This window comes from Hyla sarda, chromosome 7 (genome assembly GCF_029499605.1).
Source record: "Hyla sarda isolate aHylSar1 chromosome 7, aHylSar1.hap1, whole genome shotgun sequence".
Classification (NCBI taxonomy): Eukaryota; Metazoa; Chordata; class Amphibia; order Anura; family Hylidae; genus Hyla; species Hyla sarda.
Genome location: NC_079195.1, coordinates 108,187,065 through 108,212,253, shown reverse-complemented (window position 1 = coordinate 108,212,253; position 25,189 = coordinate 108,187,065). Strand labels below are relative to the sequence as shown.

The window sequence follows — 25,189 nt, the reverse complement described above, 5'->3', positions numbered from 1 at the left end:
CATTGCTGGTATATCTGTAGACTAGACACAGACAAGGCATGCATACAAAGAAAGGGCACTGTACTGTATCTATTCTCTCTAAAATCTGCTCTTGAGAACAAAATAAACAAATATATGTTTAGAAAACTATACTTGACACATTTGGTAAATGCAAAAATATAATTGTGTAGATGACCCTTTTCATTAAGTGGACGTGTACTTACAAGCTTGACTCTGTGACCTGCTGTGGTGGAGATCTCCCAGGTGCACTCTTTTCGACTGGGGTACTTATCAGGATAGTTGGGGCTTGCAACTGTTCCCTCTGCACTCAGAAACTTGTGTTCACAGCCGGCTAGATGTAAATAGAGAAATTATAAACTGTAATACTGATTTTGTAATACTAAATGCATTATTAGGGTTTTCCATGGTAATTTGAACATACAGATTTTATACAGGAAGGTCCTTCACCAAGAAAAAATTGCTTTTGCATAAAAAGGATATAAAACCATAAACATAACACCAGTGAGGCAGAATAAGATAAAACATAACCTTGACTAGTACATTATAAATCCACATACAAAAAAATACACTAAAAAGAGTACAGTAAATAGAAGTACATGGTTGTATACTGTGTAATAAATTTGGTAATATTTACCAAGATAAATTGATTGCGGGATAGGGAAGAGGGGTACAGGTGACCGTCCTTGTTGACCCCCCAAGGTATACTTTCCCTACCTAGTCTGAATTAACCCTCCCTACACTACTAGATCGTCTTCCAACGCATTTCTCTCATGGTATCATTTGAGCTCTTCAGGGATTGAGAAGATAGTTAAAGGAAGATACGCAAATAAGAATAAAGTGAAGAACACAGAAAAAATATATATGCAAGGTATCATAACACAAATCGTAGATCAAATATAGACAAATTATGATCCATTTCCTTCATTTACTGTAATAGGATAAAAATCCATAGATCTAGATAATTGATGTCTAAAATAGCAGAGTCCACACTGTACTCCAAGTAAGGCCCAATGGACTGTTTATGTAAGGGATGGGGTTACTCTCAACAAGTGATCATTTGTCGTCTTGATACCATATCCTCTTAAGGTGTGTGATGAGAACTATTTGTGGAGTCGAGCTGTTTATATTAGTTTTCTGCATTAGTCTTTTGCATCTGTTTTCGATTGTCTGTTTCCTATTTAGGTTCGAATAAGGGATTGGCCAATTTATCATCCCTTACATAAACATTCCACTGAATGAAAAAATGAAAGTGCAAAAACGGGAAAACACTGAGTCCTTAAGGGGTTAAAATGTAAGATAAATAAGGTTGCTCACTCAATAATTGGGGTCTATGCCCCGAATAAGGGACAGACTGCATATGTTAGATCCCTGTTGGCAAACAACTCTTGATTCTAAACATAAAGTAATTGTATTCGTTGATTTCAACTCACCTTTATGGCCTTCAGTAGACTCAACTACATCACGTATAGTTAGTGAACCTACATATATGTTTCAAGTAATAGCTAAACATAAGCTCTATGATGTATGGAGAACACAACATCCATCGGAAAAGGATTATACTTTTCTTTCCCACCGACACAAGGTATACACTAGGATCGATTACGTATTGGTCACTGAACCACTCCTGACAATGGTAGAAGAGTCATCGATAGGAACAATAACTTGGACGGACCAAGCCCCGGTCACTGTAACTATCCATGCAAAATCACGCCCAACTGCATGGAGAGCTAGTCCATATATCATAACACACTCTGAGCTTAAAGAGAAGGTAGCTAATAAGATGCATGACTTTTTCATCTGAAATCAGGGAAGTGTTTCAAAGCTGGTGGTCTGGTGTGCTTTAACCCCTTAAAGGGGTACTCTGGCGCTTAGACATCTTATTCCCTATCCAAAGGATAGGGTATAATATGCGTGATTACGGAGGTCTCGCCGCTGGGGACACCCGTGATCTTGCACGCTGCACCCTGTTTAAAATCAGTCCCCGGAGCGTGTTCGCTCTGGGTCTGATTACTGTCGATCACGGGGCCAAAGTGTTGTGACATCAAGGCTCCACCCCGTGTGATGTCACGCTCTGCCCCCCTCAATGCAAGCCTATTCACTAATTGAATCTTTCCTAGCTGGAATCTTGGCACTAACTCTTCCATTAGTACAAACCCATAACTTATTAACAGCGATCTCAGAGATAGAAGTAACACAAGCTATTAAGACCCTAAAGACTGGGAAAGCTCCCGGTCCGGACGGCCTCATCAATGATTTTTATAGAGTTCATATTGAGACACTCTCCCCAACATACCAAACTATTGAGAGAAATTCAGAACATGGAAATTATGCCCGCCGAAATGCTAGAGGCAATTGTTGTTACCATCCCCAAACCCGGGAAACCACCCACAAACCCAATGAACTTTAGGTCAATCTCTTTATTTAATACTGATCTTAAAACATATGCTAAGGTTTTGGCCTTGAGATTAGCAGAGGTTCTCCCCACCATGATCCACCCTGTCCAAGTTGGCAAACATCAGATGGAACCAGAGGGTTTTTGGATATAATTGCAAAGGCGAAGCTCGGTCGAATGCCTTCTCTGCTCCTCTCCCTGGATGCGGAGAAGGTATTCAACCGAGTGCACTGGGGATACCTGGAAGCAGTCTTGCGTAAATACCATCTTCCCCGGAATTTATTAAGTCTGTTATGGCAATGTATTCAGAACAGTCTGCAAGAGTCTTTACTGGAGGGGCCCTGTCTAAGACATTTAAAATCTATAATTGAACCAGACAAGGTTGCTACCTCTCCCTTTTATTATTTACTATAATCATGGAACCCCTTGCGGAATATATATGCATATCAAGTAAAATTTCGGGAGTGAGGATTGGAGATATAGTTCACAGAATTGGCATATTTGCAGACAATGTTGTGATCGCATTAACATCTCCACATACTTCACTCCCAGCTGTCATGGATATCATTAAATTATTTTCCGATGTCAGTTATTATAAAGTGAACATTGGTAAGTCAGTTCTCTTACCACTATCAATCGCAGAAATCTTAAAAAATTAACTAGCCACTAAATATACATTAAAATAGGCAAAAAACAGCATCACTTATTAGGTACACTTAGGTATTGAGTTATCTACAGATCTTGTGAATCTTCCCCTGTTAAACATAAATCCACTCATTTCCATTATTAAAGAGAATGTTGACCTATACACTAAACTCCCTGTGTCGTGGTGAGGCCGAATATCAGTAGCAAAAAGGTTTTTTCTTATCTTATATATATATCTATTATACAGAGCTATATACGGAAAGGACGGAAGGCTAGAATAGCTGCTAATATACTACACGCACCAATCACATTGGGGGGGATGAGATACCCGGATTTTGCGGTGTACCACAAGGCGGTAATACTTAATCAACTAAAATCATGGTGGCATAATCATAATAAGATCTGGGTTTCAATAAAAACAAGTATGATGGAAATACCATATGTGGATATTGCCTTGTGGTCCACAGCAATCTCTCAATAAACAATAATTATAAACACACCTACAGTAAAGGCAGGAATCAGGATGGAAAGATACTCTATACAAAAATATTCTAAACCCTGCAAAATATTCAGAAATACCATTTAGAATTCTTCAGCATCTTTTCCCACAAACAGATCTGAGACAATGGAGTAAACTATGTATTCAAAATCTAGCCGATATTACCGTACTATAGGAGAGAGGTTAATGCCCTTTTCTGGTCTATGTTGTAGATCTAAAATTCCCAATTTTTTTTTTAAGTTTTTGCAATCAAGACATCTCCGGACTTCCCTTAAACAATGTAAATCAGAAGACCATTCCCCTTATGGGAAATTTTTTCAAAATAGGGACAACATGGAGAAGGGGACATCACAGGCATATACTCACTTGGTTTCCATAAAAAAAAAAAAAAAAAACACCTCTACCCATTTCAAGGAGCCTGGGAAAACAGATTTTGGCCGCAGCTTTTCAGTAGAAGAATAGTATGTTTTTTTAGTCTACCATCTAGAATCTCTTTGTTCCAACCACCTGGATATTTCTAGGCTTCTAGGAAAATAATGTATAGATGACATTGTGTCCCATATAGAGAACCAAATTTCCTCAAATTTTTCAAAATATTGCTGGAGATGTAATAGAAGTGGGTTCATTTCTCCATATGTAGTGGGAATGTCGAGAAATTAAAAAATATTGGAAACAGATCTTTCTTTTATTTAATAGTATTGTAGGCCGTTCTATAAATTGGGACCCAGAAGTGGTATTACTATCCTTAAAGGGGTACTATCGTGGAAAACTTTTTTTTTTTTTTTAATCAACTTGTGCCAGAAAGTTAAACAGATTTGTAAATTACTTCTATAAAAAATTTTTTTATCCTTCCAGTACTCATCAGCTGCTGAATACTACAGAGCAAATTTTCTTCTTTTTGGAACACAGTGGTCTCTGCTGACATGACCACAGTGCTCTCTGCTGACATCTCTGTCCATTTTAGGAACTGTCCAGAGGAGCATATGTTTTCTATTGGGATTTTCTCCTACTCTGGACAGTTCTTAAAATGGACAGAGTTGTCAGCAGAGAGCACTGTGGTCATGATGTCAGCAGAGAGCTCTGTATTACAAAAAGGAAAATAATTTCCTCTGTAGTATTCAGCAGCTAATAAGTACTGGAAGGATTAAGATTTTTTTAATAGAAGTAATTTACAAATCTGTTTAAACTTTCTGGCACCAGTTAAAAATAAAATAAAAAAAAGAAAGGTTTTCCGCCGGAGTACCCCTTTAACAGCCAGTACTTTATCTTATTTTGAATTAACAGTAATAACATACATTTTGTATGTGGCTCGCTTCCAGATAGCACAGAGATGGAAAACTGATACAATTCCTATGAACAGTGTTTAATAGTTCAGAAATAGTAGGGATTGTAAGATGGAGGGCTTGATGGCACAAAAAATGCTATCTACCACAATATATGAACAAAGATGGAGACTATAGAAACAGTTTAGGAGTAATGCTGACATGTTATTTTACTTGGCAATTTAAAAATTATAGTATATAATGGAGTAGCTAGGAATAGATTAAGAATGGAATAACCTCTGGTTTATGTAGTATGGAAGAGATCGGTGTGAGTGTTTTGATGGGAATGGTTTATATTGATTTAGTTTATACTTTGGTATATATTTGTTCCTTTTTTCTTCCCTGGTTCTTCTGAGGGATTATGTCCATATCTGTATTTGTTTTGTGTATAATTGGTATGTCTTAAAAAGTAATAAAAATAAACTTTCAACAAAAAGAAGTTGGTGACATCTAAATATACCTGCTAGGTCTCCTTGTTTTCCATAGTCAGTATGGGCAGCACTGCTTCAGTACATTCAACATTTACATTTTTCAGCAATACTTAAATATCAATACAACCTTCTGATAAAAGTGAGAAAGTCTCCATACACTAACTGGTCAGTCTTACCCTCTTTACAGTCATGTCCATTTTCATGTAGCGTGTATCCATTTTTGCACTGGCACACATAGCTGCCCAAAGTATTGACGCACTCATGCTGACAGCCCCCGTTCTCCTTTGAGCACTCATCCTTATCTGTAAAGGAAAGCAGTAGGACATTACATTAGCAGCTTTACAACATTCTCAAATAACTATTTCTATATCACATCTCAGCTTAAATATATAATAAATGTAGAAAAAACAAAAAAAAAACAAAACCATTTTATTACCAGAGAAAAAGTTGACTTTAAATCCTCTTTTTGACACTGTGTTGTCAGATTTAAATTCCAGTCGGATAGTATTGCCCTGTGAAGTGATCACTTCTGGTTTCTCTGATCCACAAAATCTTCCATGTAGTTTTGTATCTGTCTTTAGTATACTGCGAACTTCAACAAAATCATATTTACAGACCTAAAGAAGCCAAAGTAAATAAATATATATATTAATATCACTGTTGCTTTAGATGTGAGAAATAGATGTTGGACCACTCCATTGGCAAGATTGATGCTCACGCTATACCACTATAACATGTTTAATGCAAAGGTTAGAATTGATAGAATAGAATTTATATTCTAAACTTACATCATTGCCTTCAAGCTCAAAGATTTCAAATTGCAGAGATATTCTGTACTGTGCTGGAGCCACCACCTGCCACACACAGTTTTTATTAGTGGGGTATTCATTAGGCCAGCCAGGGCTAGTTATGGTTCCATCCAGCTTTGTGATAACACCTCCACATGCAACTACCGAGAGAAATTCGGGACAATGAGAGTGATTATAGCATTTAAACACTTTGCAAAGACAATTTATGATTAAAAATTTATAAAAAACATAAAACAAATTCACTTCTTATAAAAGAGATGCAAAATATTGCTGATGGTTATAAAGCACACAGGGATGTTAGGACAATTCCCTTAAATTGCTGAAGACCTTTGTGATCTACCCACCTTCACAGCTTTTCTTATCTGGGGTCAGTTCATATCCTGGGTCACAGACACATTTATAACTTCCCAATGTATTAACACAGCGCTGGGCACATCCTCCATTATCTGGTCTGGCACACTCATCAATCTCTTTGCAAAAAAAGAAGTACAAGACAGATTGATACCATTAAAATAAAATAACACCAACACTAAGGACATATTTACACACAAGAAGATTTGCTGAAGACATTTCTGAGGCTGTCTGATCCACACATCTGAATGGGATTGTTTTTGAGGCAAGTAAGACTAAATGGAACAGTCCCAGACATTTCTGCCACAAACAGACCAAACAGTCACCACAGCAACCAAGATTTTGCAAATGGCAACAAGACTTCAGACTGTTGAGACCCACTTAATCCCTACTGGCTATATCCCTCCCCTATAAACCAGACTTAATTTAAAATAAATAAGTGAAACAACACAATTCTTTAACGTTGTGTGGGTGGGAATCGGCCACAGCTCTTTATTTATAAAAAATATAAAATATAATAAATAACCAAAATAACATTAACAAAAGGCACCATTGGCTTCTTGCCAACCCGAGAGGTGCTGCCACACCATCCTGTGTGGAGGTCTATACCGGGTTACACAACAATTGTGCACATAAGGCACTTATACCCTGCACCCCTTCACTCATAAAACTTAACCTTTACTAATTATTATTAAAATAGAGGATAAGTGAATTAAAAGCACAACACTAGTCCACTATATTATCCACTGAATATTTTTCCATTAGTATGGCAATGTTCAGGAACTGTATGTTCATTATAAGCTGCTCCGCCATGGAGCTAACTACGCCAACTAGTTATACAGTTCAGTGTTACTTCACACTGATTAGTTTTGCCAGCACACCTGCAGTGTGTGCTGCCTACAATAGTGGACAGTGTTGCTATTAAAATCCAAACTCCGCTCACACCCTACATGTTTCACCACTAATATGTGGCTTTCTCAAGGATGATACCGGCAGAACTGTATAACTAGTTGGCGTAGTTAGCTCCATGGCAGAGCAACTTATAATGAACATACAGTTCCTGAACATTGCCATACTAATGGAAAAATATTCAGTGGATACCATGCAAAGAATTTTAAAAGGAGACAGAGGGATATCAAGCAAACATTGAAGGGATGGTTTGGAGACCAGACTGCATAACCATTCAGGATAGTGGCTCATGCCATCTTGCCCATCTTAGTCAAGTCTAATTATACCATTAAATTATAGATGTATTAAAAAATTGGCAACCAAATTTTTCAGTTTAGGAGCCAAGATCTACAATATCAGAGTATACCTTTAGGGAACGTTCACATGTACAGGATCTGCTGCATCTTTTGTGCAGCTAATTTTGGTACCCATTGGCCCTTATTTATTAAGAGTGGAGTGTAGGTTTCTTTGTGGGTTTTAATTCCCTACAATTTATTTTCCACGGTATTTACTAAGGTTTCCCTACATTTTCCACTTTCCCTACACTTTTTATTTTATTTTTTATTTTTTTTAACATGCTCTGATCTGTGGGGTTTTCCTCAGCTCAAATCCACCACATTTTATGTGGAAACCTTAGTAAATATGTCGTTTTTTTGTGAAAATGTTGGGAACACACCCCCTTTTGGAGACCACACCCCTTTTTCGTGTTTTAGCAAAATGGAGAGTTGGTTGGGTTTTTTTCCAATTCTGGCGCAAATTCTGGTGCAGACAGAATTTCAGGCGCAATGCGACAGAATCTGGCGTACAATCTTACAAAATATGTGGGGTTTGCAATAGTAAATGAGGGCCATTATCTTCAATGGGTAGCAAAATCAGCTGCAAAAAATATGCCCTTCGGGTACGTTCACATGAGCATATTTTCTGCTACAGATTTGCTGTAGCAGAGTTTGCTACCCATTGAAGTCAATGAACAACAAAATCTGCAGCAAAAATACACACGTGACTGTACCCTAAGGGCTCGTTCACACAAGCGGATTTTTGTGCAGATTTTCCGCAGCTGATCTGCTGCTTTTTATTTTCAGCTGCTTATTTCCTGCTGCTTATTTTATCATTGACTTACCAGCAAAAAATAAGCAGCAGAAAAAAAGCTGTAGAAAATAAGCAGCTGAAAATCTGCTGCAAAATCCACAGCAAAATCCGCTCGTATGGACGAGCCCTTAGGGTGCATTCACACGTACAGTAGCCTGCACAGGATTTGTAACTGCAGATTAGAAGCTGTGCTCAGTCATTTAGTTTACATTGAACTCTACACACACTTAGGGCCCGTTCACACGTGTATTTTCTGCTGCAGATTTTCTGTAGCTGATTTTTCTACCAATTGAAGTATATGACCAGCAAATTCTGCAGCAAAAATACGCACGTGTGAATAGACCCTCAGGGTACGTTCATGTGTGTATTTTCTGCTGCCGATCTACTTCTGAAGATTTTGCTGCCCATTGACTTCAATGGGTAGCAAAATCTGCAGAAGCAGATCTGCTGCAGAAAATACACATGTGTGAATGTACCCTTAAAGTGAAAGGCAGGTCATAAACATTACAAAGCTGTTGCCTGAATGCTCATTTAATTCCTATGGAACCCCATACACATGCACATGTTCTCAATAAGAAGAGAACAATAAACTACTGCCAGACAGCTGTCGTTATCAACCTTGAGAACAAATGAATCAGGCATGTTGAAATTCAACTGCCTGATCCTCCTTTCACATAGTCACCACATACTTGTTTAGCCCAAATCATCGGGTTTGAGCAACATTCATCTAATGTTTATGACTACCTGAAATCTAATTGTGTTAACCTTTTTGTGAGAAACTAATGACAAATTGGTTTGATAAATTCCAAGTTCCAAACAAGCCCCCCTATGCCAGAGCAAGTCACTTGGCATCCAAGCATGAAAATGTCAGATCAAAATAATTTGACATATCATATCCCTTTGGAAAGGGGGAATAAAGATGAGATTCACACTGGCCATGAGCGAAAGGATATACTTACCTTTAAAGAAGTTAGCAGAAAATCCAGCTTTATTTACTGAGGAGTCAGAGAAAAACTTTATCCAAAGTGTATTTGAGGTAGATTTAATGTCATCAGGCTTCTCGTAACCACAGAACTGTCCGATTAGTGAACTATCTTCTGATCGACCATCACGGATTTGCAGGTGGTCATATAAGCAATTGTCATGTGCTTCAAACTATGGGAAAGTTATACAGTAATCAAGATAACAAGAACATCAACAGTAACAATTCCTAATAATAAATATTATTACTACTATTGCTTATTATTTATTATTATTATTATAATTATTATTACTATTAATAATAATATTAATACAAATCTTTGCAAAAACAAAAAGGTGTCATAACAACTTTATTGCTTGGACACCTATTAAACCCTGGCATTGTTTGAGCTTATTGTAAAGTGTGTAATAGATAAAGAACCATAAAACCTTGCAAAATAACATTCACTATCATTTAGATCATCAACAAGCATGGAAATGATATGTTCAAGATCCTTTGAGGTCTTAAAGGAGGAACCCAAGTTAAATAATGTATTTATCCACAAGGTAGGTTTTTTTTATCTTTATTTTTAAAACACCAGACAAACAACCCCTCTAAGAAGAGTCTTACCTCAAAAGTTTGGAAAGAAAGGCCAACCACAAACCCTTCTGAGACCGTGATAGTCCATTCACATTGTCTGTCAGGTCGATAATCATCTGGGTAGTTAGGAGACTGAATCTGACCGATGTCCTTTTTTATATTGCCTCCGCATTTAGCTGGAAGGTATAAATAGAGAAGGTCACAATGTTATGTCACACAGCAATGCATTTCCAAGCACATTTCGACATAAGAATGAACACTATCATTCTTTCAACATCTGGGGTCCGGAATCTCTATGGCAGGAGGAAATGGGAGGAAAATACACAGTATTAATGGGCCCCAAATGTACATCTGTGTCCGTTTGATAATTTGAACAACATTTGTAAATGTTTTTAACATACTGTAGTTATAACCAGTATTTCATAAGCAAAAGATGACATAGCTACCTTCCAATATTTAAGATTAAAGGGGTTGCTCACGAACCTAAAAGATGATTCAGGTAGCATGAACATTCCACAGCAGTAAAGTCCCATTGATTTTAATGTTTCTGCAGCGCATTCCTGCATCCACATAGAGAATAGACTTGTCTATTCTTTCTGTGGAATCCAATTGGAAATGCATTGCAGTCCATAAGACAGCACATTTCCGAGCGGTCCTAACACCCGTCGGATCATGCAAATGTGTGGAATGTCTCCCCCGGTTTTCCAAGCAGACATTCCGCACATTTTCGGCTGTGTGAACCTGGATTAATAGGGCAAATGTCCAGTGTTCCTCTTGACAGGTATTGGACCACACACTGAAAACAGTCACAAACCTTCATAAACTGCATGGAATCCTTTACCCAGGATATTACTGCTACTTCTAAATTCAATCCATAGTCTGCTGTCAGATGATTCTATTGGCTCTGGTATACGATCCCCACATAATCTACCTAATAAGAAAAAAAACATATAGAGATATAATATATGTAATGAGCAATGAACACACAGGACATACTCAGCCTACTCAATATGGTCCATATGGTACTTATGGAATCCTAACGTGAAATAACTGACCTATTTCCTTCTATTCCTATATACTATATATAATCTATTTATTGAGGCTTCCATACTCACTAGCAAGACAAGGCAACCATGAACAATTCTGAAACAAGTGTAGCCCCTCCGGGGTTGCCATAGTATTGGTTCAATTGCTACCTGGGTAAAATCTATATTACTGCCAAGTTATAAGACTAATATCTATAAATGGGTATTTTGTTTTAGCTAATAAATGTTTATCTTAGTATGATTAAAAATTACACAATGTCTCAGTTTTCAGCACTTTCTACGTAATTTCTCATATTGTTCTATCTTTTCAAGATCTTCACTTGTTGTCCTTTATTGGAAACCTTAAAGGGGTACTCCGGTGGAAAAAAAATAAAAAATAAAAAAGAAATCAGAAATTGAAGAACAGTCCTCTAGGTATATAAATGTAGGTAAATACACGAGATATGACCAGTAATATTGCAAAGAATGTAATATTAGAAGATTAAAATACACATATCCGGTATACCGACAGGGCCCTTGCCGGAAATACCAAATGAAAAAAATATTTAAAAATAAAGATGATAAAAATAATAGTGATATTAAAATGTAATAACATTAATGTGGACCTCAAGACCATCTGTATCTATTTAGAAGTGCAGAATAATGCCGGGTTAGATCAATGTCCCAATGTGAATCAATACGGAATCAATAATAGGTAAGTCTCAGTAATCACAGGTCTCCGTTGCAGTATAGGCAATTCGTGTCGATAGAAATACAGATGAAAAATCACCACCTGTAAAGTCTCCATGTCTGAGGGTCGCGCGATACCCTAGCAGTCTGGTACGGACCAGCGGCCGGCCTGGTGGAGCCCACAGCGTTCATTTGTTTTGCTGCATTTCTCCTGCTGTATTCCATTTGCCATATTTATTTTACTTTTATTTACATTTTTATTATTTCTATCTTTATTTTTATATGTATTATTTTTATCATTCATTTATGTACAACTGTTTTATATAATTTTTTTCATATATTTTTTCCACATATTCTCTCTATATATACTATTATTTCCATCAATATACCATTGCTGCCCCTATTCCCTTTACCTACCTTTAATTTTTATTTTCTATTATCATCTATGATCCATTATTATTTATTTATTTATTTATTTATTTATTATCTGTTATCACTTTTTATTATTCATTTAATGTCCATTATACTAATTTATTTTTATACTTACTGTACTCTTTCTATCCATATATGACCAATTTATATATAATATCCGTTAATATCCGTTATTTTATGAACTATAGCTATAATACTTCGTAACCAAAAAGCCAGTGAAACAATGTATTCAGGTTTTTAAAGGACTATGGGACACAAACCAGGTTTTCTATGTAACTCAGACACCTGTCAATCACTGGCGGTTCCCTATATAAATCCAACCACATGTAGGGTTCCACATACATTGCCACTGAAGGGGACACCCCGAAATGCGTTTGGCATTCAAAAGGGCCATCAGACCTCATACCACCCCGCAAATTAGACTGTACACGGATTATTTCTCCAATTGCATATTATCAACAGCTGCAACCCCTCCATTTCTGGACCACTGCAGCAGCGCGAGCTCTCCTCGACTACCTCCACGAGGATGCCACACTCCGACACTCACCCCACCACCCTGTCATCTTCAGTCAGCTGCCCATCTGTGCCACTCCGCAAGACCATCACCTGAGGACGTCAGGACGCCACCAGGCCGGCAGCTGGTCCATGCCAGACTGCTAGGACCCTCAGACACGGAGACTTTACGGGTGGTGAGTGGTGCAGTGACTACAGGGGACTTAACCCCTTAAGGACCCAGCCATTTGACACCTTAGGACCCGGCCATTTTTTGCACATCTGACCACTGTCACTTTAAACATTAATAACTCTGGAATGCTTTTAGTTATCATTCTGAATCCGAGATATTTTTTTTTTCGTGACATATTCTACTTTAACATACTGGTAAAAAAAAATTTGGTAACTTGCATCCTTTCTTGGTGAAAAATGCCAAAATTTGATGAAAAATTTGTAAATTTTGCATTTTTCTAACATTGAAGCTCTCTGCTTGTAAGGAAAATGGATATTCCAAATAAAAAATTCTAAATAAAATTTTTTATTCACATATACAATATGTCCACTTTATGTTTGCATCATAAAATTGACAAGTTTTTACTTTTTGAAGACACCAGAGGGCTTCAAAGTTCAGCAGCAATTTTCAAATTTTTCACAAAATTTCCAAACTCACTATTTTTCAGGGACCAGTTCAGGTTTGAAGTGGATTTGAAGGGTCTTCATCTTAGAAATACCCCACAAATGACCCCATTATAAAAACTGCACCCCCCAAAGTATTCAAAATGACATCCAGTCAGCGTTTTAACCCTTTAGGTGTTTCACAGGAATAGCAGCAAAGTGAAGGAGAAAGTTCACAATCTTCATTTTTTACACTTGCATGTTCTTGTAGACCCAATTTTAGAATTTTTACAAGGGGTAAAAGGAGAAAATGTATACTTATATTTGTAACCCAATTTCTCTCGAGTAAGCACATACCTCATATGTCTATGTAAAGTGTTCGGCGGGCGCAGTAGAGGGCTCAGAAGCGAAGGAGCGACAAGGGGATTTTGGAGAGTACGTTTTTCTGAAATGGTTTTTGGGGGGCATGTTGCATTTAGGAAGCCCCTATGGTGCCAGAACAGCAAAAAAAAAAAAAAAAAAAAAAAACACATGCCATACCATTTTGGAAACAAGACCCCTTGAGGAACGTAACAAGGAATTAAGTGAGCCTTAATACCCCACAGGTGTTTCACGACTTTTGCATATGTAAAACATTTTTTAAAAATTTAAATTTTTTTTTGTTGTTTTGCAAAAGCTGGAGGCTCCATTTTGGAAACAGTGGCGTACCAGACGTTTTTCATTTTTATTGGGGAGGGGAGGGGGGCTGTGTAGGGGTATGCGTATATGTAGTGTTTTTTACTTTTTATTTTATTTTGCGTTAGTGTAGTATAGTGTAGTGTTTTTAGGGTACAGTCACACGGGCGGGGGATCACAGCGAGTTTCCCGCTGCGAGTTTGAGCTGCCGTGCAAAATTTGCTGCATCGCAAACTTGCAGCCTGATACTCACTGTAAGCCCCCTGCCCATGTGAATGGTAGTTATAGTTTTGCAACAGCTGGAGGCACACGGGTTGGGAAACACTGAGTTAGGAAACAGACAATGTTTTCCAACCAGTGTGCCTCCAGTTGTTGCAAAACCACTACTCCCAAACATTCTCAGGCATGCCAGATGTTGCAGAACTACCACTCCCAGCATGCTTGGAGTTGTAGTTTTGCAACATCTGGAGGAATACAGTTTGCAGACCACTAATAGTGTTTCCCAATCTGTGCCCTTCCAAAACTACAACTCCCAGTATGCCAAAACTGTCCAGGCATGCTGGGAGTTGTAGTTCTGCAACATCTGAAGGGCAAGATGTTACAGAACTACAACTCCCAGCATGCCTGCACAGTAAGGGCATGCTGAGGATGTGTAGTTTTGCAACATCTGGAAGGGCACAGTGGTCTCCAAACTGTGGACCTCCAGATGTTGTAAAACTGCAACTCCCAGCATGCCCAGATGCCAAGGGCTGTCTGGGCATGCTGGGAGTTGTACTATGAGGGGACCAGATGGAGCAGTCCAGATCGTTTTACGGCAGTCTGGACTGCTTCAAAGGTCCTGCAATGCCGCCGAAGATCAACTCACCAGTCGCCACCGCCGCCGTCTCCGCCACCGGGATCCGGGTCTTCAGGGACTAGGTAAGTAACGGGGCCAGGCCCCAGCACTCGACCGTCCCCCGCCGCGTCCTCCGGTCTTCCTCCCATTCTCTCCGGACTTCCAGGGGCCGGGCAGGGCGAGAGGAAGTAACCGCCCCCCCACCCCTGCGATTGGTCGGTTAGCTAACCGAAGAATCGCAGGGGATAGGAGGAGGTGGCAGGCTTGCCACCTCGCTCCTATACTTCAGCATGGTCCTGGCTGTCTGTGACAACCGGGATCATGCAAAATTACCGGGCGGTCGGGTCCCAGAGACCCGATCAGCCCGGTATCGCCGCAGATCGCAGGGGCGATTTCCCTTGCGATTTGCGGCGATCGCCGACATGGGGGGCAGACATGGCCCCCCTCGGCGTTTGCCCTGGATGCCTGCTGAAGCATTTCAGCAGGCATCCACTTCAGATCTCTGCCCGGCGCGCGGAAGGGACCGGAAAACGCCAGGGCGTATGGATATGCCCTGGGTCCTTAAAGGGGTAGTCCAGTGGTGAAAAACTTATCCCCTATCCTAAGGATAGGGGATAAGTGTGAGATCGCGGGGGTCCGACCGCTGGGGCCCCCTGCGATCTCTCTGTACGGGGCCCCGGCTCTCGGCCCAGATAGCGGGTGTTGACCCCCGCACGAAGCGGCGGCCGACACGCCCCCTCAATACATCTCTATGGCAGAGCCAGAGATTGCCGAAGGCAGCGCTTCGGCTCTGCCATAGAGTTGTATTGAGGGGGCGTGTCGGCCGCCGCCTCGTGCGGAGGTCGACACGCCCCCTTCCCGCGGCCTGTCGGGGCTCCGTACAGATGATCGCAGGGGGCCCCAGCGGTCGGACCCCCCGCGATCTGCAACTTATCCCCTATCCTTAGGATAGGGGATAAGTTGCTCACCTCTGAGTCACCACTGGACTACTCCTTTAAGGCCCAGAGTCTGAGGGCGTATACATATGCCCTGGGTCCTAAAGAGGTTAAAGGGGTTATCCAGGAAAAACAGTTAAAGTTAAACAGATTTGTAAATTACTTCTATTAAAAAATCTTAATCCTTTCAGTACTTATGAGCTTCTGAAGGTAAGGTTGTTCTTTTCTGTCTAAGTGCTCCCTGATGACACGTGTCTCAGGAACCGCCCAGTTCAGAAGAGGTTTGCTATGGGGATTTGCTTCTAAACTGGGCAGTTCCCGAGACACGTGTCATCAGGAAGCACTTAGACAGAAAAGAACAACCTTAACTTCAGAAGCTCAAAAGTACTGAAAAGATTAAGATTTTTTTAATAGAAGTAATTTACAAATCTGTTTAACTTTCTGGAGCCAGTTGATCTATAAAACATTTTTTTTTTCCTGGATAACCCCTTTAACTATTATTGATTCCGTACCATCACATTGGGACATTGATCTAACCCGACATTATTATGCACTTCTAAATAGATATAGGTGGTCTTGAGGTCCACATCCTGTTATTATATTTTAATATCACTATTATTTTTATATTTTAAATATTTTTTTCATTTGGTATTTCCGGCAAGGGCCCCGTCGGTATACCTGATATGTGTATTTGAATCTACTAATATTACATTCTTTGCAATATTACTGGTCATATCTCGTGTATTTACCTACATATATACCTAGAGGACTGTTCCTCTATTTCCAATTTTTCGGCACGACTGGTACGTGCAACACAGGCTACCTCGGTATATATAAATTTATTTAGTAGTGTGAGCCTTTCAATTCTGTTTTATATATTTTTTTTTTTTAATCATTTGGTGCCAGACAGTTAACCATATTTGTAAATTACTTCTATTTAAAAATCTTTATCCTTCCAGTACTTAGCAGCTGCTGTATGCTCCACAGGAAGTTCTTTTCTTTTTCAATTTCTTTTCTGTCTGACCACAGTGCTTTCTGCTGACACCTCTGACCATGTCATGAACGGTCCAGAGCAGGAGCAAAACCCCATAACAAACCTATCCTGCTCAGGACAGTTCCTGACATGGACAGAGGTGTCAGTAGAGAGCACTGTGGTAAGACAGAAAAGAAATTGAAAAAGAAAAGAACTTCCTGTGGAGCATACAGAAGATGATAAGTCCTAAGAAAGATTAAGATTTTTAGAGAAATCATGGCTTTGTCCAGGCTAAGGCACAGAATGGACAAAGTGCAATAAGTGAAGTTAGGCCAGCACTCCTCTGTGTTCTCTCCTGTCTGTTTGTACTCCTTTGTGCTCTCTCCTGTCTGATAGCACTCCTCTGTGCTCTCTCCTGTCTGATAGCACTCCTCTGTGTTCTCTCCTGTCTGAGAGCACTCCTCTGTGCTCTCCTTTCTGTTTGTACTCCTCTGTGCTCTCTCCTGTCTGATAGGACTCCTCTGTGCTCTCTCCTGTCTGATAGCACTCCTCTGTGCTCTCTCCTGTCCTATCAGACAGAAGAGAGCATAGAGGAGTGCTAGCCCTTACTGGATTTTGTCCATGCCTGTGTTTCAGCTTGGACAAAGCCATGATTCCATGATTTTATAAGCCATGATTTCTATAAAAAGGAAATACTTTTTTTTATGAATTACAGTATATTAGAAAGGTTGATGTTTTGGCAAGATGTACAACATAAAAAGTTTTTTGTATCTGACAGTGCCCATTTAAGCATTTACTACCAGAGGAAAAATAAAAATGTCCCGATCATGTGATTGACACCCAAGAAACTATTCTGATAGATGTACTTTAAAGAGTTCCTGTCATTTGAACTTTTGACATGTTGCCTAGACATTCCAAAAGATTTGGTCCCATCGGGTCTCATTCCTGAGTAAACCTGTGATCACGAGTTACAGCTGGGTGAAGCATGAGTCACCCAGGCTGTCAATAAAATCAGTAAGGGGAATGAGTGGGAGTTCGAATGTACGGCGACTTACTCTGTATGTGTTTTTGTGGAGGAGGATGTTGCGTTTCCTCCCCCCCCCCCCCCCCCCGCTTTTCTTATCTATTCTTTTGTGCCCTTGGTGTGCTGTGGTTGCTGATACCGGCCTCACAGACACTTCCCACCCTATTGCATGGTTGGTTCTCTCCTGGTACCTTCTCTCTCTATTCCTCTTTTCCCTTCTCCCCTATCTCGCTCTTTTTTTTTTGTCTTACTTTTGTTCTAGCCACTTCCTACTTGCTTACGGTTTTACAAGCTCGCTTGCTACATCTCCACAGTCCCTCATGCTTACCCTGCTTTTATGTGATTAGTTACTTGTTCTTGTTGCTAGAGCATTGCTTGTTTCAGCCTGACCAACCAGGTCTTGCTTATTTGAATTGCTTCTGTCTTCTAATGCTCTATATATGTTATGTTGACGGTATCAATAAACAGTCTTTTGGATTTGAAAAAAAAAAAAAAGAAAAGGGAAAACAAGTATCTAAGTATCTGGCTGCAATGCTTTCTCCCGCCTACTCTGGCAGAAAATCCTGCCCCTTCAGCTGATAATCACCCGCATTCATAAGCAAGCTCAGGAAGACCAATGAATATTTTTGAAAGGGTGGACATATCAACAGAAGGGGAGTGGTTATCCCTAGAGTGGGAAGGAGGAAGCTTTGCTTATACAGAAGCAGCCATTTCCAGTGCAGTAAAAAAGAAAATACCATACTAACAACAAGGTGGATATCTCCTGAATGGCTGCACTGATTTTCACCTGGTACAGATTGTTAGTGTGGGTGACCCTGTTTCTATCTATCTGTATTTTCGGGTTTGTGCAGGTGACCCTGTGCTGCGGTCTTTCTTTTTAAAGGGGTACTCCACTGGTCTGCCTTCGGAACTAAGTGTTCTCGCGCTGTGGGGGTGGTCCCTAGTGACATCCCAGCCATGCCCCCTTAATGCAAGTCTATAGGATGGGGCGTGACTACTCTGATACACTTGCATTGAGGGGGCGTGGCCGTGACTTCATGAGGGGAGTGTCCGACCCCCGCAGCATGAAAACAGCGTACGAAAAATTTAGTTCTAAACGCAGGCCAGTCGAGTACCCCTTTAACCCCTAAGGACTCAACCCATTTTGGCCTTAAGACAATTTTTTTTTTTTTTTTTTTATATTTATTAACGTTTTTGTTTTTTCCTCCTCACCTTCAAAAAAATCATAACTTTTATATTTTCATCCACAGACTAGTATGAGGGCTTGTTTTTTGTGCAACCAGTTGTCCGTTGTAATGCCATCATTCACTTTACTACAAAATTTATGGCACAACCAAAAAAAAAAAATACTATGTGTGTGGGAAAATTAAAAAGAAAACCACAATTTAGCAAATTTTGGAAGGTTCCGTTTTCACGCCATACAATTTACTGAAAAATGACATGTGCTTTATTCTTTGGGTCAATACGATTAAAATGATAAGCATGATTACATACTTTTCTATTACTGTTGCGCTTAAAGAAAAAAAAAACTGCAAACTTTTGAAGACCTGTAACTTTTTCATTTTTCCGTATAAGCAGCGGTATGACTGTTCATTTTTTTTGCGGCGTGATCTGTAATTTTTATTGATACCATATTTGCATATAGAAAACTTAATACATTTTTTATGCATTTTTTTGCGAATAAAATGTTATAAAAAAAGCAGCAGTTTTGGATACATACTAAATATTTTTTTTTTTATTTTTTTTTTTACACTTTTCAGGGGTGAAATGGGGAAAATGGGACAATTTACGTTTTTATTGGGGAAGGGGATTTTTCACATTTTTGTAACTTTTTATTTTTACACTTTAATAGTCCCCATGGGTGAGAATTTATAGCAATCATTCGATTGCTAATACTGTTAAGTGCTATGCATAGGGCATAGCACTGATCAGTGTTATCGGTCATCTTCTGCTCTGGTCTGCTCGATCTCAGACCAGAACCGAAGACCCATGGAAGGCAGAGGAGGCAGGTGAGGGGACCTCTGTCTGGCGTTCTGGATAATCGCAGCAGCGCTGTGGCCGATCCGAATATCCATTGTAGTGATCTGTATTGATCACTGCATCCGAGGGGTTAATGGCGGACATCCGCACGATTGCGGATGTCCGCCATTACCAGCGGGTCCCTGGCTGCTATCAGCAGCCAGTAACTGCCGCGCATGACCCGAGCATCGCTCCGATGCTCGTGATTATGTATAGGACGTAAATGTACGTCCTGGTGCGTTCAGTACCACCTCACCAGGACGTACATTTACGTCCTGCATTGTTAAGGGGTCAATGCCAACAGTGTCCCTCATTAACCCCATGGCACTACAATGTACATTTATGGTGCTGGAAACTTGCTGTTGAGAACTAGGGCTGTAAATGCAAGGCATAGTGATAACTCTTATAGCTCACCAAAAAAGAGAAATATGTAGCATTTTTTTTTCTTTATTTTTTAAATTGTTTTCCTCCACAAAAAATGCAATGCTAAGATATGGGTACCCAAAGATGGTGCTATAAAACAATAGAACTATATTATTAGAAATTTAAGCTAATAATCTAGCCCTTAAAGCATACCTCTCATTAACAAAAACCTTTTACATAATGTAGATAATAACATATGTATATTTGTAATATACATTGGTTAAAATATGTCTATATTTTTGTCCCTACAGCTATTGTCTGTGTGTTTCTGTGAGGAAACCATATACAGGAAGTGTGGGCGGACAAGCAGGGCTCTGGGCACTGAGGACAAGCAGGGCTCTGGGCACTGAGGACAAGCAGGGCTCTGGGCACTGAGGACAAGCAGGGCTCTGGGCACTGAGGACAAGCAGGGCTCTGGGCACTGAGGCTCTGTGACATGCTCCCGGCCCACACAGCAGGATGATTGACTAGCTAGGAGCCTGCACAGAGCCTTGCTTGTCCCGTCCTCATTTCCTGTATTTGGACTCCTTAGAGAGAGACAGGCAATAGTTGCAGGAACAGAATTTTTTTCACCCAAAAATCTACAATTTTTTTTAATCATTGTATATAAGGGTATTAACATTGTATAAAAAGTTTATGTTAACAACAGGTACACTTTAAAGTTCTTGAACAAGACCACAATGCATCCCTTACTCCAGAAGGTTGAGCACCCCTGAATGACAATGTAGCAGCTCTTTCCATCCTACAGAGGGCAGCAAGATTATGTTTTCTAAGTCTGGCAATAGAAGAATAAAGTTGGCACTACCACTATTAAACTTTGCATCGATTCACATGCAACCCCCTTACTATGCACTGCTACCGCTGCTTTGTAATAATCCGTAAGAGTGGTGCTCAGTCCCAACAGCAAAGTGAATTAGTAGATCAGAGCAATTAAGAATAGAACGGACGGCTACTCACTCTGATCCACGGTATTTTATTTAGCAGACAAGGTGCAAAAGGCAAACAGGCACGATCACAAAAGGAGCGACGTTTCGAGTTACACGCTTCTTCCGGCTCATGGAAGACGCGTGTAACGCAAAACGTTGCTCCTTTTGTGATCGTGCCTGTTTGTCTTTTGCACCTTGTCTGCTAAATAAAATACCGTGGATCAGAGTGAGTAGCCGTCCATTCTATTCTTCATTGCTCAGATTATGTTTTATGAAAGTACACTATACTGTGGACAGTTTTAGCTGGTTGACTGATTTGGAAGTACACCCAGGACCCACCAGCAGCCATGGAAGTTGCGGGGAGCCAGATATTACTCTCCCCTGATGATGCTCTGAAACAGATCACTACAGTTCCCCAAGCACCTAGCACAAGCGGTAGCCACAGAAGTCTCTAACTACCTCAATGGACCTCCAGTCCCTTGCAGCGGCTTTGGTCAAATTGATAGCTCATATACAGAATGACCTACTCGCTCAATCACGGGAGGCTGGGTGAGGATGAAAAGAGAATCATTGCATTAGAAGATGAAAACAGCAGTCTGGCTACCCGCTTGAGACAGACCGAAACAGCTCTGTGCTATGTCAGTGGAAAACTTGAGGACTTGGAAAACCACTCCCGTCGCAACAACCTGCGCCGAGTGGGAGTTCGTGAATCTCTTCCTCAGTCAGATCTTCAGGCCTTTTGTGAAAGTGACTTACCTAAAGCTCTGGGGCTTCCACACAAATGTCGAGTTGAAAGGGCTCACTGCCTGGGTCAGCAGTCGTCTGAGCGCTCGCAATCACGTGCAGGAGCAGACGCCCGACAGAGTCCAGTTATTTTTAAGTTGCTTGATTACAATGATAAGATGGAGATCCTGAAGGCCTTTTGCAGACGTACTTCACCACGGACCTTCCTCAATAGGAAGATACTAGTCTTTGTGGACTTTTCTGCAGAAGTGGCTAAGCGCAGACAGGCCTACGACAAGGTCTGTACGGAACTTTATAAGACCAAAGGAGGCTTCCAGCTTCAAAATCCAGCAACCCTGAAGGTTCTCCGTCCAGATGGGACTTTCACTTCTTATCAAACTTCAGCAGCGGAGGAGGTGGCCTTTCCCGATCTTCTGGCAACCTCGATGCGACCGGCTAGATCCCCTCCAGATCGCTTTCCATCTCTGAGGGGGGTGACCTGACGCCACTTCCAGACGTAGGGATGATAGGACGCGCTTGCTGGGAGAATCAAGGAAGTGCAGGAAATCTGTGGAGACGCAGCAAAAGTCTTAGCAGCAGAGGCTCCTCCCCAGATTGAGCATTGCATATTGCTGTTTTGACCATTCCTATGATTCCCCATTTCCTAGTAGGGGCCTAGAATGTTTTTATGCTCCATGATTTATTAATTGTAGTTTGCTATATGCAGAGGGAGCCATGGTGGTTTTATTTCCCTACGGGGCTCCCGGGGTGGGTGCAGTTCCTCTCTGTTTATGACTTGCCCTAGCCTAGTTTTGCTATCCAAAGGGGGTACGGGGGGTGGGGCCCATCCGTCTCTGCACAAGTCTGAAGAAAGTGAAGTCCTCTATCTGATTAGCGGCTGCCTTTATTCCACACTGGGCACTGCATTGTTCTGTGTTTATTATGAGTTTTCTGAAATGTCTGCGGATGCAGAAATTGTGGTTTGGCAAGGTTGTGGGATCCTCAGCAGTTGATGGTAGATCCGGAGTCCTGACATTAATTAATATATCTTTCGCCTACCGCATACTCTCCCATGACCATGACACTAAGGGGCAATTATCCAATCTTCAATTGGAACATTGTGGACAGATTTATGATGTTTTTAACGTTTATGCCCCGGAGAGATCTGGGGGTTGGGGTATCCCCCTCTTCTATAACTTACCTAGGTATTCATATCGGTCGCACACCTGACACGCTCTACTCACTCAATTATGTCCCCCTCTTCCGAAGAATAGTTACAGAATTGAAAAAGTGGGAGAACCTACCGCTCTCCTTTCTGGGTTGGTGCCATCTCATCAAGATGGTTAGTTTCCTCGCCTGCTGTATCCCCTTCAAACCCTTCCCTTTCTCCTGAAGCATGACTATGTTCGTTGCCTAAATTACGCCTTTACCCACTTCCTGTGGCAGGGTAAACGCCCACGCATAGCTTTACAGAAGCTTACGTTATGTAAAGTAAAGGGGGGAGTCAACTTCCCAAATATCCGGGGCTACCACCTGGCGTGTTTATTTCGCCATGTGATGGACTGGATCCATGGTTCTACCTATTTCTCTAACCTGAGGATTGAGAGGGCACTGGTTGCACCATGGTCTCTTCCTGCACTGCTACACACAAATTACCGCCAGAGGTGAAGGGCTCGATATTGCTTAGGGACACAATTATATCTTGGAAGGAGGTACGGAAGGTTTTCGGCCTACCCTTCCTTCTTTCAAGGCACATGCCCCTTAGTGATCACTCGGAATTACCTCAGGGAATTCCCAAGGCGAACACGTCCATAATAAAAGATGGAGGGAAACTTACTTTAAGTTGTCTCACGCTGCACTTTACAGCTTTAACATTCTCCCCTCACCTTCATTCCCAGATAGAATTATTAGCTGCCCCAAGTGTAACTCCCCAATAACAAATTTGTATAATGGGGACTGTCCCTTCACGGCTGACTACTGGCGGTTGGTGCGAGACTATGTCCAAAATCATTGGAGGGTGCTTCTTCTATTCATGCCCAAGTCTCTCTTAATCCATCAACTGCGCCCACCGGAGGGGGGAGCCGGGGAGGGAGGAGACTGTTTCCAGTTTCATTCATGTGGTACTTTTGGTGGCGCTTAGATGCCTATTGGCTAAATGGTTAGATTCACAGACGCTGGATATCGCAATGCGGATATCGCAATTGAAAGTCTTTTTAGGTGTAGATAGGCTGGATGCCGAACGGAATTGCAATACAGGTATTAAGAAGTTTTTTTTTCAGAAGTGGCGTTCCTTTATTGTGACTCACTTAGACTCTCCAGGGGTTGCTGGCGCTGCCATAGTTCGTCCTTTTAGACACATGATGTGGTATAATCTCAAATTCCTGAAGGGCACCCGATGGCCAACTGTTCCGATTTTCACACAACTGTGCTTTTTTCTCTGGTCCCCGGGGAGTCGAGGTGGGGCTTTTCTTCCTCTTTCCCTGGCCTTAGCCTTGTAGAGTTTGAACTGGAGGAAGGTATTGTCTTGAGACAAGTGAAAAGGGTGGCCAGAGACTTCAGAGACTTAATCAGATTCCGGAGATAGCCTTTCTCGGGACTATTGTCTCATTCCATGGGACCCTAATGTTTTGGCTTCTGTATTTTATTTTTATGTACTTTTTAGTTGTACAGCATCTGATTGCTATTGCTTTTGTATTACAAGCTTTTAAAGTTAGACGCAAGATTTAGGTTTTAAATATTGTGAACTCGTGGTGTGAAAGTTGCTTGCTGTATCTCAGAAGTAAGCTGTGTATAAGATATCTTACTCTAAAATTTACACTGAGCTTCTTGGAAGCAACATGGTGCAAAAAGCATAACTGTGTGTTCGATATACCATCAAGGTCTATAGGGGTGATTTAAGATACCTTTGAAAAGAAAAACTGTCTTTGTTGCCTGCAGCAACCAATTGCAACACAGTTTTTAATTCTTCTAATGCTTTTAAAAAATGGAGGCTGTGCCATGGTTGCCATGGACAACCAAGACCATTTTTCTTTTAGATGTTTTTCTTACATATGTCCTAATGTCTACACAAGTAACTTACCTAATAATGGTGCCTTTCTCCAATATCCATCTCGTATTTCAATATAGTCATACCAGCATAGTCTGCTTTTAAAGAGGTCCATTTCTGTGAAATTTAGGACTATCTAAAAGTACATATACATAATAACAAACATTACATTAAACAATACAAACGGTTAATTCTTTAATAAATAATTTAATTAAAGCATACAATGTATATCCAGATCAGGGAACTTATAGCCTGAAAGTTGGTGTTGGCAGGAAAGGTTACAGTTTTTACCCTAGTTCTTCTTGTTTT

At 40.6% G+C, this 25,189-nt stretch overlaps 1 protein-coding gene and 1 long non-coding RNA gene across 8 annotated transcripts in view; one reads left to right on the top strand and one right to left on the bottom strand.

Moving 5' to 3' along the window:
• The window catches only part of TLL2 (tolloid like 2), a 274,253-nt gene that overhangs the window by 7,095 nt on the left and 241,969 nt on the right, over nucleotides 1–25,189 (bottom strand). For all 7 annotated transcript variants that reach the window (XM_056530355.1, XM_056530356.1, XM_056530361.1 and 4 more), the window contains 9 exons: nucleotides 24,914–25,016; nucleotides 10,862–10,978; nucleotides 10,078–10,223; nucleotides 9,446–9,641; nucleotides 6,443–6,568; nucleotides 6,078–6,238; nucleotides 5,726–5,906; nucleotides 5,466–5,591; nucleotides 204–331 (listed from right to left, as the gene is read on the bottom strand). In XM_056530355.1, the coding sequence (XP_056386330.1) occupies nucleotides 204–331; nucleotides 5,466–5,591; nucleotides 5,726–5,906; nucleotides 6,078–6,238; nucleotides 6,443–6,568; nucleotides 9,446–9,641; nucleotides 10,078–10,223; nucleotides 10,862–10,978; nucleotides 24,914–25,016 (1,284 nt within the window). The remainder of the gene's footprint in view (nucleotides 1–203; nucleotides 332–5,465; nucleotides 5,592–5,725; nucleotides 5,907–6,077; nucleotides 6,239–6,442; nucleotides 6,569–9,445; nucleotides 9,642–10,077; nucleotides 10,224–10,861; nucleotides 10,979–24,913; nucleotides 25,017–25,189) is intronic.
• Nucleotides 1–25,189, top strand: part of LOC130282290 (uncharacterized) — a 53,598-nt gene that overhangs the window by 19,711 nt on the left and 8,698 nt on the right. The gene's annotated exons all lie outside the window — the stretch shown is intronic.